Here is a 13,679-nt window from a genome sequence, read left to right on the forward strand (position 1 = left end):
CTTGTCATCATCCAGGAGGTTAGCTGGGTCCTGCTGCTGCTGCAGAGCCTTCAGTGTGTCCTGGAGCTCTGCCTGAAACTCCTTCACCTCACTGAGGAAGAGAGCCTCAGCAGGGCGACTCTGACTCTCTGCTCTGATCTCCTGGCTTTGAATTATCTGATGAGACAGACACAAACACACCTCAGGTCAAAATAGGTACAATCAAATTCAATTATGTGACTGCACGCCCACAGAGATTGACACAAATTTGCTTCAAGATGTGATTAAATTGTCCTCACAGCTTGTACTGCTGTTTCTTGTACCTGCTGAGATACCTGCTGGTTCAGGTCAATACTGCCCGTCTCCAGACTGGCCATCATCTGAATGCAAAAAGACAAGAAACAGATGAAGTGACTGTTCAGACTATATAATGTGCTATGTATTTATGAATTTGAACTTTTCTAGATTTAAATCCACTCTAAATCCAAATTAGTAAAAGTGATAATGAGCGTACAGTACCTGAGCAGTTCTGATGTGTTGGGAGACTTTGTCAAAGTTGCAGTTGAGCTCAGCCAGTTTGGGCTCCACCACATCCCGGCAGGCAGGCCCCCTGCTGGTCATCAGGATGATGGCCTGGTCCTTCACGTTGTCCACGCGCAGACTGATGTCCTCCAGCTCCTCTAGCATGCGCTGAGGATAGACCACAGTGTATCTGGTCATCTTATTATCTCATTATCGTTTGTTCTCTCTCAGACAGCATGACAGTGCAACCTTGGTTTAGACCAGAGAGCAAAGCACAGCATGTACTGATCAAGGTTAGCAGGCGGTAGCTGAAATTTAGTACAGTCCTTCAGTTGTCATGACAAGAGGAAGGGAGGAGTTAAGAATTTAATATAATTGCGGGATAAATCATTTGACACTTTCTCCTCATTTTCTTATTTAGCCTTCTAGTATTTCCCATCATTCTCTCACTTTGACAAAGCGTCCTAACAGCATCCAAATATGTGTGCTTCTCGAAAATTAAAATCTTAACCAAGCATTAAAAAGAATCAGCTGCAACAGCAGACAGACCCAAATGAGAATTTCAGCATTCAGGTCTCTTTTTAGCACCAGGTAACAGGAGGGGGTTTTCCTTAATGGATTCTGGCAGAATGCTTTTCCTTGCCAGAGGCGCTGACTTCCAGAGAGTGATTCTAAACTAGTATTACATACTTCTAAGCTCTTCATGGCCTAAGCTCTGCCAATTCTAACGTATTTTCAGACGTTACAGCACATGAAAAATAGTAAAGTATAAGTGTATAACTTCATAACGACCCCCTCTGCCTCACCTTCACCACCTTTTCCCTCTCTGACGGGGCGAGACGCTCAGCCTCGTCCAGGTGGATCTGTGTCTGGTAGAGCCAGGTGCTGATGTGAGCCAAGTTCTCATCAAAGATTTCCACTTCATTCTGGTGACTCTGCACACATAAGATGGAAAACAAAAGCTCAGTGTTCCCATTAGGGAATAAAACATGAGTTACTGTTAAAAAAGGCCCTGCTGTGTTTTCCCCCCATCGCTTTACTTAATCTAAAACAAAGGCTTATTATGATTCTCTGAGGTTTCCACAACCTTTACATGAATTGCAGCAGTGCGCAATTATGAGAAGAAACATTTCCTAGTCTTTTGTTCAAATAGTAAACATATTTGTATTGGAGAGGTGATTTGCATTTCTTTGTTTTCTTCTTGATTTGATGTTTGTTCCTTTCCCGAGCTACCGCAATCAGTTGAGTTACAAAGGATAATGAGGAAGTGTTTTATTTGGGCTGTAAATCTTTCAAAGACGTAACCTTGTAGTGCAATTTCTTATAATCTTTCCGATGTTGTGGAAAAACTCATTTCAAATTCAATGAACTTTTTAGAAATTCAAAACTCACCATGAGTGCTTAAATTATTCCATCACATTTGGTATGTATTATAAAAGTATTATTAATTGAAAGAATTCCTATTACTCAGAAAAACTGCATGCTAAAAGGCACAGCTAAGATAAATATTCATTTATTCACCTTTGTTGACTTGCAAATAATGCAAATGAAAGACTTGCTTTTGCATATAACTATAAAAAGTTAAAGCAGGTGGGGGAACAACTTACTCAGAGAACATGAAATAAACAACACAGCATTCCTTTATTTATTTAGCCTCACTGTATAAAATAAATGCACTCACCAGCACAGCGCTGAGCCAGTCCTCGGTCCAGGTGCGGACACGGCCCCAGGATTCATTTAGGCCACCGAGTTTGTCTTCCAGCTGAGCCTCGCTGCCCTCCACCAGAGTCTGCAGACCTGCGCTGGTCTCCATCAGGCTGGAGAGCTCCACCTTACGACGCTCTGACTCCTTTAACAGGCCCTGGTTGAGGGACACACATAAACACATATACAATATAATATGCAGTATGTTAATCTGGTTCATGTAGAATTTATTGTACAGTACATCAAAAATAAAGCAGGAACCAAAAACAACAGCCCAGAATGGTCCAGAATGGTCCATATATACAGCATATATTCAACTTTTTCTTTTCATACATCTGCTAAAACTGATCTCTATTGTTTGAAAGACATGATTTCAGGAACATCATACTGTCCTACCGCTCCACCTGCTGGCTAGAAGCAGAAACATTTATGTGATCCTGCTGGAGGGATTTGATGAAAGGTTTGGACTCACATTAGCCCATGCGATCTCAGCATCGATGTCAGCCGGCATGTCTCCGCAGCTGTTCTTCTGCTGCAGCTGAGCCTCGTTGGTGGTCAGCCACTCCTGCAGGGCGGCGCTCTCCTTCTGGAACTTTTGAGACAGAGACAGAGCTTTTTCCAGGTCCTGCTTGCCCTCCGTTACCTGGAAAGAGAAGGAAAATAAAAAAGGTGTCTTAAAGTGGTCTCAGAGAATATGAGTGTGACTTACAATCCAGCATGAGCTGCGTTTCATAGAAAAAGGTTCTAGAAATGAAGTTACCTGTGCCCCCAGGTCATTGTAGAGCAGTTTAAGAGCAGTAAGCTGTTCGTCCATGGCCTTGGGGTTCTCTGTCTGCTGTTTCTGCACAATCTGTCGACCTGTTTTTATCACCGTCTCAACCTCCAGCTTCACCTCACTCAGCAACTTGTACAGTTTCTATAAATCACACAAAGGAAAATGAGTTTATGGGTGAATCTGTGATAAACTTTTTATGTTTGTGTCAGCATAAATGGATAGCTAGGCTGACAGATATATTTGTTTATGTATCCTTAAATAATTTTGCTGAACATTTTTAATGGGCACACAGAACAGTTCATGCGATCAGCAAAAATAAACCATCTGTGTGACTTGTAGCTCTCACCATGCAACCATTGAGGTGGGACTGGATTTTTTCCGGGTCCACATCCCCGACATCCAGAATGTGCAGCTCGGCCTTGGCGGCATCCAGGACCCTCTTACAGTCCAACATGCGCTGCTCAAAGTTAGCCGGCTTCTGGAACAGCTGGTACTTAGTGGAGATCTCCCTCAGCTTCCTCTGCAGTGTGTGAAGGGAGAGGTGTGCAAAGTTATACATCTGTATCACGACAGATAACACACATGGTTCTCTTACCAGCCATGATTTTTTTTTTTTCTCCACTAGTTTATATGTGAAAAACAATTTCTAAACAACAAGTGTTTTATAAATCCTGGATTTTAGTAACTAATCAGATAACCTTAAATCAAATATGAAATACATTCTGGAATCATTATCATATTAGCTTATCAGTGCTCCACAAAAGAAAGAGTGTTTCCAGTTTTAATTTTGATGTCTTGATAATAGTGGCAGAAGGAAAAACCAGTCTAAAATCAGATCCTTGCAGTTCCTGATGTTCTCCAGTAGGAGTCAGTGTTACCTGCAGCTGGTCCAGCATGGTCCCACCTCGAGCAGCTTTGCCATCAGTGGTGGGGGGAGGCAAGTTGGCCACGTTCCTCCTCCTCATCTCCTCCACTGTTACCTCGTGGGCTGCGATCTCTGCCCCGATGGTCTGAAAGAAAAGTGATAATGAATACCCATACAGATAGACCTTCTTACACTTACTGAGTTCATGAATTCATTAGGGCTTTTTCGAGTTTTATGTTACTTAGAATTTATCAATCAAATGTATAATGAGATAAGAATTTTTTTTTTCATGCAAAAATATGAATTTACTGCAAATCATCTGTGAACATGATGTGCAATTATGTGTATATTATATTTTTACTATGTACTAATATTTTACTACTGTTACAACAGTCTTAAGGTGAAAGGGGAGCCTTCAGACAACTGAGATGAGCCTGTGTGAAGATTCATGAAGTGTGGGTGCTTCCCCAAGTTACACATCTTTAGAGTAACTCCTCTGGCATGTGTGTTGTGCACATGCGTGCTATACCTGTGCCTCTTGCGGTAGCTGGAAGGCGTCGATGCGGTCAGTGAGGTAGGAGGTGAGCGTGTGGTCCAGCTGGCTCAGAGACTCCTGCAGCGTTTGGAGCGCGTGTTCATTCTCCTTCAGACTCTGCAGCTGCTGCTCAAGGCTGATCTGCTTGTTCACCGCCTGGAGGACATCAAGTCAAGGATGTCAATATTCTGATAATCCAGATTAAAGCAACAAAGGGGAAGTTTGTGTCTTAAAACTGTAGTTGGAAAAGACTCAGTATAACAGCTGGTATAATCAATTATTCACTGTTATACTCGGGAATATAAATGGCCATCTTTTTTTGTTGTTCTTGACGTGATAATACAAAGAGAACACCAAATGCTAAAAGATGCATATAAATATACCGTGAATTAAGTGTAAAATAATTAAATAATACTTGTGCTAACCAGTGGCAGCGTACGGATACATTTGGTTAAAATGCCATTTTTGTCAATTATATAATCAAATATAAATTACTACAGTAAAACAAGATGCATAGATCCTAATTTACTGAAGAAGAAATCCCAACATACCACGCATGCATGCCTTTTTTCCACACACACACACACACACACACATCCCACATTTGCTTACACACAAAGACAAGGGCCTGACCTGGTGGTTGAGCTGCTCGTAACGGGAGTTGAAGGCCTCTAGTTTTTCGCTAATGAGTTCGTCCAGTATGCCCCCGTCTATCAGCGTCTGACCCAGCTCTCTGATTTGCGTCCGGTTGTCCCCGGGGTGACGAAGCGCACTCTCCAAAGACTGGTGGTGAGATGGAAAGATGAAGAAAAGGGTGAATTTATGAGCAAAGAATCGAGCAAAAAAGGGAAGGAAAGGAAGTTGTGAAATTCCTAGAAGACAAATTGATAAAGCCACAACAAAGATCCAGAAAGCAAAACTGCTTCTCAGTTCAAAACATTTGCCACAGAAGCTATAAAAAGAGCCAGAATGAGAGAAAACATTGACCAAGATAAATGTTACCACTTTAGGAGCTAAAAAGGTAAAAGTGCATGAGTGTGTATGTGTGTGAAAGATGAGAAAGAAATAACTAGCTGAGCAAACAGATGGAGTGCAGATGCAGAAATTGCTAAGTTGGGTGTGTCAGATGGAGGCACACGGAAAAAAGATGATAACTGAGCGAGAAATGAGAGACGAGTGAGAGAGGAGCTTGTCGAGGGACGGGACTTGTTTGGATCCAGCGGTCACTGTTTACGTGGGGTCATTAAATATGCTTTCCATCCTGGGGGTTAATGGATAGACAGAGAGAAAGAGAAAGAGAGAGAGAGAGAGAAAGAGAGAAAGAGAGAGAGAGAGAGAGAGAGACAACCTGCCTCCAGAGGGGTGAGTCTGATTAGTTAACTGGGAGAATGGGGAGGGTGAGGGTTGAGAGAGGGAGGTTGAGAAGAATGGAGGGGGAGAGAAAGAGAAAAAAAAAGTAACAGCCAAAAACACATAAGGACAAAGAGGATGAGGGTTGTCTTCAAGGGTCTTCAATTTCCTTCATCACTATGCAATGTTACAGAAGCAGCAGTGTGATTAAAGTGAGTTTGACAGTCGTGCTGCAGGCGGTCTGCAGATATAGCAACAGAGCAAGACAAAGCAGGAGAAATTTGGAAGACAAATTCAAAGGCAATTAGGTTATTAGCAGAGACAGAATATTAAATGGATGGTTTGGTTTATGAAACTTAAAATGTATCCTGCTTACAATGAATGGACATCTTTAATCTTTGAGAGCATGTTGATTGATTTTATTTGAGCTGACTAAATTCAGGTTGGCTGGTCTAACTAAAAAAATGTATTAATATCATTCATTAATATTTATGAAGTAACTCATTTCCACAATAAGTGAGTACAAAGATTCATCAGGCTTCTTTCTCACTTTCTGTTGACATGTGCCTGCAGACATGGGGGATGAATATGTGCATTTGTGCAAGTGTTTCCAAAAGTAATTCAGCATTTTCTATGCAGGTACACATTGTGAAATGTTGCACATAAACATGCAGCACCTGAAATTATGTAAATGTACATAGAACATTATCATGTTTTTATATTTTTTTGATTTTATTAATGTGTTAACAGAAGATGAATTGTTATATATTTGATGTTTGGTAAAAAGCAGTGGCTTGTGATCACATGTGGGATCGGGCAAACGTTTGGCGAGACATGCAAAGTGACACTATTAATGTTATTTGAGACCCACAGACCAGAACATAGTGAGACATCCATGATTACTTTGACCGTAAGAAAAATACCTTTTTACAAAACCTTAATCTTGTCTTTTTAAATATTAGGGGAATTAACAGAAGAAAAGCAGCAAGTATGAGATTGACTGATTAATTAAATATGACTACTGTAAGTGTGTGTGTTTGCATTTGTACCTCCAGAGCTTCATTGACGGCCTCAGTGCTCTCTGGTAGGTTGTCAGTAGCTTGGACCTTCTCCCCAAGAGTGTTGAGCCAACCCTGCTCCATATCCAGGTACTGAAGCAGCTCCATCCAACAGGACCAGACCTCCTACAGAGTATACCCCAACACACAAAAGAAACACACAGACACACAGTCAAAAAAATGCAAAGACAGTTGAGCACAACCACAGAAAAAAATATGCTCCTATACACTACTATAAAGTGACAGCTCTCTTAAGTATGCCCTCTTTTACAACCTTAAATGACAGTACAGAAAAAAAACTCCACTGTGGGGCATCTCTACAAAAAAAAACCTCCTGAAGTTAACTCAGTTTAAACTGTAGAACAAAAGGACAAAGAGGGGATGGTGACTAATGGACTAAAGGCACAGAGTATACATGAGCATAAGCAAAACTCAGTGACTCGTCTGACCTTTAACCCTGCAGAGTCTGGCGGATGATAATCAAAAGCAGTGCCCGCAAACTGTGTTTACACTCACAGATTAGCTCTGAAAACAAGAATCATCTGTGCCCATCCAGCTTCTCTCATTCTTCGCATTAAAATTTACAAAATGAAGCTCACGAAATGACACAACACATAAACCAACATGTCATTTCATTGCTGAAACAGAGGAGTTGCATCTCTACACAAACTGGGCCATTCATGAATACAATTATGAACTATATTTATAAGAATAAATGTCAAGGCAGCTTTTTAAGGTGAAAGACTATAACCTTAAACTCAATGCCAACTTAAATTTACTATCATCAAGCGCTTCTTTTAACTGAGGCCAGAACAACTCGGACATCAAATCTTTTTATTTGAAACAAATGAAAAACTTGATCTTCTCCAACACAGAGGGACCACACATCCACACACATTACCTCCAGAGTGTGACACTTGCTCTTGAAGCGGTCACAGAGCTTGTGGTAGTTGGCGAGCACCCCCTCCAGCTCTGAGGTCAGCTCCTGTCCGCTGCCTCCACGAGGGGGCGATGTTGTGGACACCAGCAAATTGATGCTGTCTTTCAGGATCTTCACCTTCACCTCCTTCTGTAGCACATCCTCTTTAGCCCTCTGTGAGAGATGAGGACGACGCCGACAGCAACAGAATAAGAAAGTTAGACCAAAGATCATTTTACGCATCAAAGATTTTAGTTTTTTTTTTAGATTTTAAGTTACCTTCATCTCCTCCAGCGACGCTTCCAGTTCCTCAGGACTCTTGTATTCAAAGTCCCTCATTAGAAACTCCTCATCGACCTGAGCCATCCACTCCTGCATCTCCGCCAAGTCCTTCCTCAGATTCACCTGCCTCTCTCGACTCTCTGCCACACGCTCCTGATGGCTCAGCAGCTGGAGAGAATAATGTGACAGCAGGTTTGGAAGTGGAACAAACAGTTGCTGTTGCCTAAAATCGAAGACATAACGAGACATAACATCACACAGTACAAACAGAGAAAAGTACTCACCTGTTTGCTGAGTGTGTCCCATCTGCCCCGGCACTCCTCCAACTTATCCTGCCCCCACTTGTCCAGTCCTGGGACTGCAGCTGCCTGGATAGCACCAACGTTCTCTCCCATCTGCTTCAATGAACCTTCCACTGACTCCATCTCATTCACATACTCCTTGTTAGCAGACAGAGGAAAGAGAAAAGATAAGAATAATACTTACACATGGATTCCACCTTATTAGAATGTCAATCTACGTTATCTTATAGTAATATAACAACCTTTTTTTTACTTCTTGCATTAATGTCTTACCTTGCACTGGTTAAGCTCTTCCTGTAGACTCTCCTTGTCGCCCAATCCCGTGGAATCACGAGACAACACTTCCTGAACCGCATCCAACCAACGTCCCACTTCCACCAAACGCACCTAATTAAATCAACATTCAATTAAAAACATCAATATTTTAAACAGTAAGGACAACGTTTACAATTGTAGGATTTTCTTAATCGCTAACTACAGCTACTTTACCTGATTGTCCTTCATGCTACCCAGGATGCACTGCAGCGTGCCCAGCTCTTCACGCGCCCTGGAGGAGAGTTGACTCCATCGTTGCAGTTCCGCGGGATCGGAGGCTTGCTGTGTTTGCTCAATCTCTAGACACAGGCCCTGAGGTGAAAAAGAGTTCAGGCTTAAAATGACGTGTTCAAGCTGTGTGTGTAAGTAATGGGTAACCATGGGAACCTCTCATTGCCTGTGAAGGGACTCTGCCATGAGAAAATTAGTCCCTGATAATAACAATAACAATGTTTAACAGTGAGTCATCCTCTTGGGGAGAAGAAGATATGAGATCCCAAATCTAATAGAGACTAACTGAGGTGTCATTATCTGAGAAAAAAGTTCTGTAAACATTTGTGGATGCCATGTCCATTTTAAAACAACTGATCCCTCGTTTTCCCAAATCACTGTGCCCTCGTGTTGGGCAATATGGCCAAGATCTTCAATCACATCGGGGGAACGTTGTATATCACAAAAGAGTAATTGTTCTGTAAATTCAATTGCACCGTACTTCATCACATTTGATTATTTTCTTCTTCTATTTGAAATGTCTATACAAACAAACAACAGCTTAAACCACCCTTTTCCTAACAAGTTCTTCTCCCTCATCTTGGGTGGGTTTCAATGACTCGACATTTGCAAATGTCTCCTCTTCCATGTTTTCTTGTCACTCTACCTCTGCAGCGTTTGGCAAACCATCTTAGGCGTGTCACCAATTGTCGCTCTCAGGTCACATGAGAACATGGTAAGCATCCCGCTGCCAAAATCAAGTTACCCTGCGAGGCAGCTAGATTTATGAGATCATGCAAGAATGCAGTCATGATTTGCTGCATGCACTTTATAATAACAAACATTGCTAAATGGTCAAATTAGAGCTAACGAAACTTTAGTCTAACTGGTATTTCACTGTTAACAAACAGTGAAATGCTTTATAAACTGTTTATTAAGTATTGGTAAAGGATAATAAACATCAGTTGCAACCAACAATTGCTTAATAAATGGTTTATAAATCATTGTTTGTTAACAGCAAAATAACTGTAATCTGTAGTTTAATTAACGTTAATTGTACCATTTACTCATGATAGTCATAACAAAGCTGCACCGGATACAGTATTGCCAATTCTCTACCAGTGGACACACTTCTACCGTTGCACAGCACATACCGTTATATTGCCTAACCATTTTGTGCCCTTTAAAAGTACTTTCATGATAAAAACAGTATTTAATACAAATACACAGGGGACTTTTTTGTGAACAAATATGCTTATGTGTTCCTCTGCAAAAACAAAATTATGTGTAATGTATGTTTACAGCCTCATGTAGCTTTCATGTCATAGGAGTAGGATGGTTCAGATGGGAAAGATTCCTATGCTGATATTACTATGTGTGACTGCAAAGTTGTGGTGTGAGGGTTAAACCTACTGTGCACTGACAACATAACAAAAATTACCATTATATTTGCGATTAATCATCTTGAACAACGGACTTTGGTAGACAAGAGGGATCCATGTTTGTTTGGTTTTCAGGCACTCCCAGATTTCCCTCTTGTAATTACAACGAGGATGTTGACATGAATGCTACTGGCTGGAAACTGGTAATTACAATAACACTGAGGAGACATGAATGTGGTATGATAAATGTGTTTGTTTTGCTACTGTTTGCTAGTGATATAGTATCAAAAAGTCAGCATGAATGGGCATCATATCACTGGTGTCACATTGCTCAATAGCGCTACGAGTGGTCGAAACCTCTAGAGGATACCTTCAATTATGTAATCCCCATATATAAGATATATATGATGTGCAGGAATGTAAAAACAATGTAGGACAAATTAAAGCACTGAGGAAATAAATCTTGTCAAAGATGAATCAATTTAAATATGAGGAAATAATAGTGAGTCAATCAGATGACCATCACATTCTCATCATTAGACCAACTGGACTCAGAGATGTTGTCATGGGACTGTATGTGATGGTTGTCAGGCGGACTGACTGGTTAAGCGGCTCCACACGGAGCTGTTTAGAGCTCCATGCTGCACGCACGGGCACGCTGCCCAGAATGTGCCATGTCCCCGCCCCCCTCCCCGGCACCATGCCCTATCTGACACGATAACAAGAGCTCGGACTGAGCCGCATTCCATCGAAGGATGGAGGAGGAGACAAACGCACACAGTAACACACACCAAACACAACAACACATACATCAGAAAGCTGCATACCAAAACACACACACACACCCCCACACACACCCTTTACCTTCTACACAGAGGTTTGATACAGTGCAGAGGGAAGTGACTGGCTGATAAAGGGGCCTATTGTGTGCTTGAAAAGAAAAACTGACAGCAGACAGAGATTAACACTCACTCTGATATACATACAAGCAGAGAGACACAGACACAAACAAAGCCACTGTTGAGAATGAAATCCTTTTAGCTCAGAGGTCACAGGGCACGTGTTATCAGCTACTGTCTCGCCTATTTTATGTTTATATTTTCACAGCAGAAAAAATACTTTGCACATCTATTTCATGAGCCAGGTGTGTAGGAGAGGGACAAGTAGACCCGTTCAACTTGCAGAAATGCATGTATTTGATGTTTCCGCACTAGACACTCATCAGGCGATGCCCTCTGCAGTATTTATATTTTCAACCAGTTTTGTATCATTTCATTGTGTGTAGTATATACAATCAACAATATTTAACCTCCCCCTGCTCATTTGCCAGCAAAAGTTGGATGACATGTTTCACACTTCAGACTGTACTTCCGCATTTGAATGAATGAAGGCACGCCTCCACAGACGTGGAATGTTTTTTCCTAAGATGGCAACACAATCATCCAATCGTAGCGAACTCTTCAACGCCCAGTCCAGCCCTTCCCCCTAGCCCTAATCTTCATGGGTTTGATGTCAAGATTTGTTTGTTTGCCATGATCTGATTAACAGACATGACTTGTGATCACCATCCCAGAAAAAAAACTGTTGGCTCAAGGGGTTGGTCGAGATCTGTCACTGCATTGCCTATTTTACGCCACAATTTTTTTCAGAAATATATTTTAATGCACTGTTTAGCTGTAATACAAGAATATTTGTGTCCAGGCCGCCAATTTTTTCCTGCCTGACAACAAACAACCCAAAACAAAGCCAAAACCAACCTGCAGTATGTCATCCACCAGCTGGAGCATTTATTGGTATCATACGGCGCAGTGTATTCTGGTTGTTGTAGATTTTCTCTGTTCTCTGTGGTCATGTAGCACCAATTTCCAAAATATTTACATGTTGCAAAGTTTTTGGTTCCTGGTTGTCTGACTTGTGATGTTCACTGTGATTTTCACTCAGGGTTCTCACATGAGACACAACTCACCTGCGCCCGGTCCACTGCCCCCTCAGCAGTAGGGATGTCTACTATTCCTTCTCTTAGAGTGGCCAGCCTGGCCTCTAGACCTTCCACCGGGCTCGGTAACATCTGGTCAGCCAAAGCTGAAATGAGACAAGGAGGAGGGGGGAGGAAAGAGTTTATAAAGTTGAGGTTTCAGAACTTTTGCATCAGGTTTACAACCACAAGGGGGCAGTGAGCTGGTCTGGGATTTCCCCATCTGAGTATGTGTGTGTTTTCCATGCTGCAAGAGGATCCCAGATGTTTGACAGCCAATTTCTCAAACTAAGTTTAGTTGTGCCCTTCTAACCAACTCATAAATGCCAATCATTCCAGATGAATTCTAGAAACACACAATAAAATCACAAATTTGCGATCTCCCCCTAATGCAGCAGTGATTAAATGAATAACTTAAGTTAAGTAGTGCCCATTTGTGACTACTTCAACCTAATTGATATAAAATATTAGAATTTCTTTACTCCTCGACTGTCTCTCGTCTCTTCTCCTTCTCTGTCAGCATTTTAATTACCAGGTGATTTAATGCTTACATAACCTGGCTATGTTTATACACACAAAGAGCAGAGACACAGCGTAACTGAGGAGAGGAGGGGGGAGAGAGGCCCCAGCGAGAGGCAAACTGCCCTCAAGCAGAAACAAAATGGTTTTCCTTGGCTCACATCCAAAACCTTAGAGTCATAAAAAGCCCAAGAAGTCAGACACGTGCACACACATAACACACACACACCTATGGTCAGGCGTGGAGAAGAGCATTCTCTCTTTACAGACTCGTTTGGCCAGGAGGAGTGCGTGTAAATTCCAGAGGTAAAACGGTGACTGATTTTCAAGACCGCATCAGGTCCAAGTCACGTCCTCAGGTAGAGATGGAGCTGGCACAACGGTATGATCTGACACTCAATTGCTCACGTATACACGCACGCATCTGTGAGCTTTTGGAGGCCATATAAGGGCATCATCTATTACTTGTGGCTGGCCAAGGATTCGTATAAAAAACTGAAGTCAAATTTACACAACCCCTGTGGGACTGAGCTCCGATGATCTTGGCTATCACTCTTTCAGTCTATAAACCTGAAAGCTTTGAGCCAAGAGCAGGGAGAGAGAAATTGGCCTTTGTTTTAAGGAAGACTTAAATGTCCTGTCCTGCAGCGCTCTGAAATAGAAGGATGACTCAAGGCTGTCAGGTCCACTGAAAAGCATATGGTACTGTTAAAGCCGAGGAATCTGCTCAGATGAGTTTGGGAGGAAGTTTCCTCTGCACTGATTTAACAAGTTATTCTAATATCGCTGAACAAAAGTACCTTTGTTGACCTCCTGCTCTCTGCTCTGTAGCCGCTGCAGTGTGGAGGCGTGATGTGCTGATACCACCACCATGTTGTCTTTCAGAGAGGGCACGGCTCCCAGTGACCCTGTCTCTGCAGAAAGCTGCTCCAATCGTGGACTCAAGGCAGTGACCTGGACAAGTCGGGACTGAAGAACACAAGAGGA

The 13,679-nt window shown here is 42.0% G+C and overlaps 1 protein-coding gene across 7 annotated transcripts in view; it reads right to left on the reverse strand.

Moving 5' to 3' along the window:
* Positions 1–13,679, reverse strand: part of utrn (utrophin) — a 193,823-nt gene that overhangs the window by 142,395 nt on the left and 37,749 nt on the right. For 6 of the 7 annotated variants that reach the window (XM_084377236.1, XM_084377238.1, XM_084377239.1 and 3 more), the window contains 19 exons: positions 13,493–13,661; positions 12,165–12,280; positions 8,781–8,918; positions 8,565–8,678; positions 8,274–8,429; positions 7,987–8,157; positions 7,690–7,881; positions 6,780–6,914; positions 5,014–5,163; positions 4,375–4,536; positions 3,859–3,990; positions 3,327–3,500; positions 2,966–3,121; positions 2,678–2,848; positions 2,183–2,362; positions 1,308–1,436; positions 499–669; positions 279–359; positions 1–156 (listed from right to left, as the gene is read on the reverse strand). In XM_084377236.1, coding sequence (XP_084233362.1) covers positions 1–156; positions 279–359; positions 499–669; positions 1,308–1,436; positions 2,183–2,362; positions 2,678–2,848; positions 2,966–3,121; positions 3,327–3,500; positions 3,859–3,990; positions 4,375–4,536; positions 5,014–5,163; positions 6,780–6,914; positions 7,690–7,881; positions 7,987–8,157; positions 8,274–8,429; positions 8,565–8,678; positions 8,781–8,918; positions 12,165–12,280; positions 13,493–13,661 — 2,853 coding nt within the window. The remainder of the gene's footprint in view (positions 157–278; positions 360–498; positions 670–1,307; positions 1,437–2,182; positions 2,363–2,677; positions 2,849–2,965; positions 3,122–3,326; positions 3,501–3,858; positions 3,991–4,374; positions 4,537–5,013; positions 5,164–6,779; positions 6,915–7,689; positions 7,882–7,986; positions 8,158–8,273; positions 8,430–8,564; positions 8,679–8,780; positions 8,919–12,164; positions 12,281–13,492; positions 13,662–13,679) is intronic. The other variant, XM_084377235.1, reaches the window with a different exon arrangement.

This window comes from Pagrus pagrus (assembly GCF_965226575.1).
Source record: "Pagrus pagrus genome assembly, chromosome: 16".
Lineage (NCBI taxonomy): Eukaryota > Metazoa > Chordata > Actinopteri > Spariformes > Sparidae > Pagrus > Pagrus pagrus.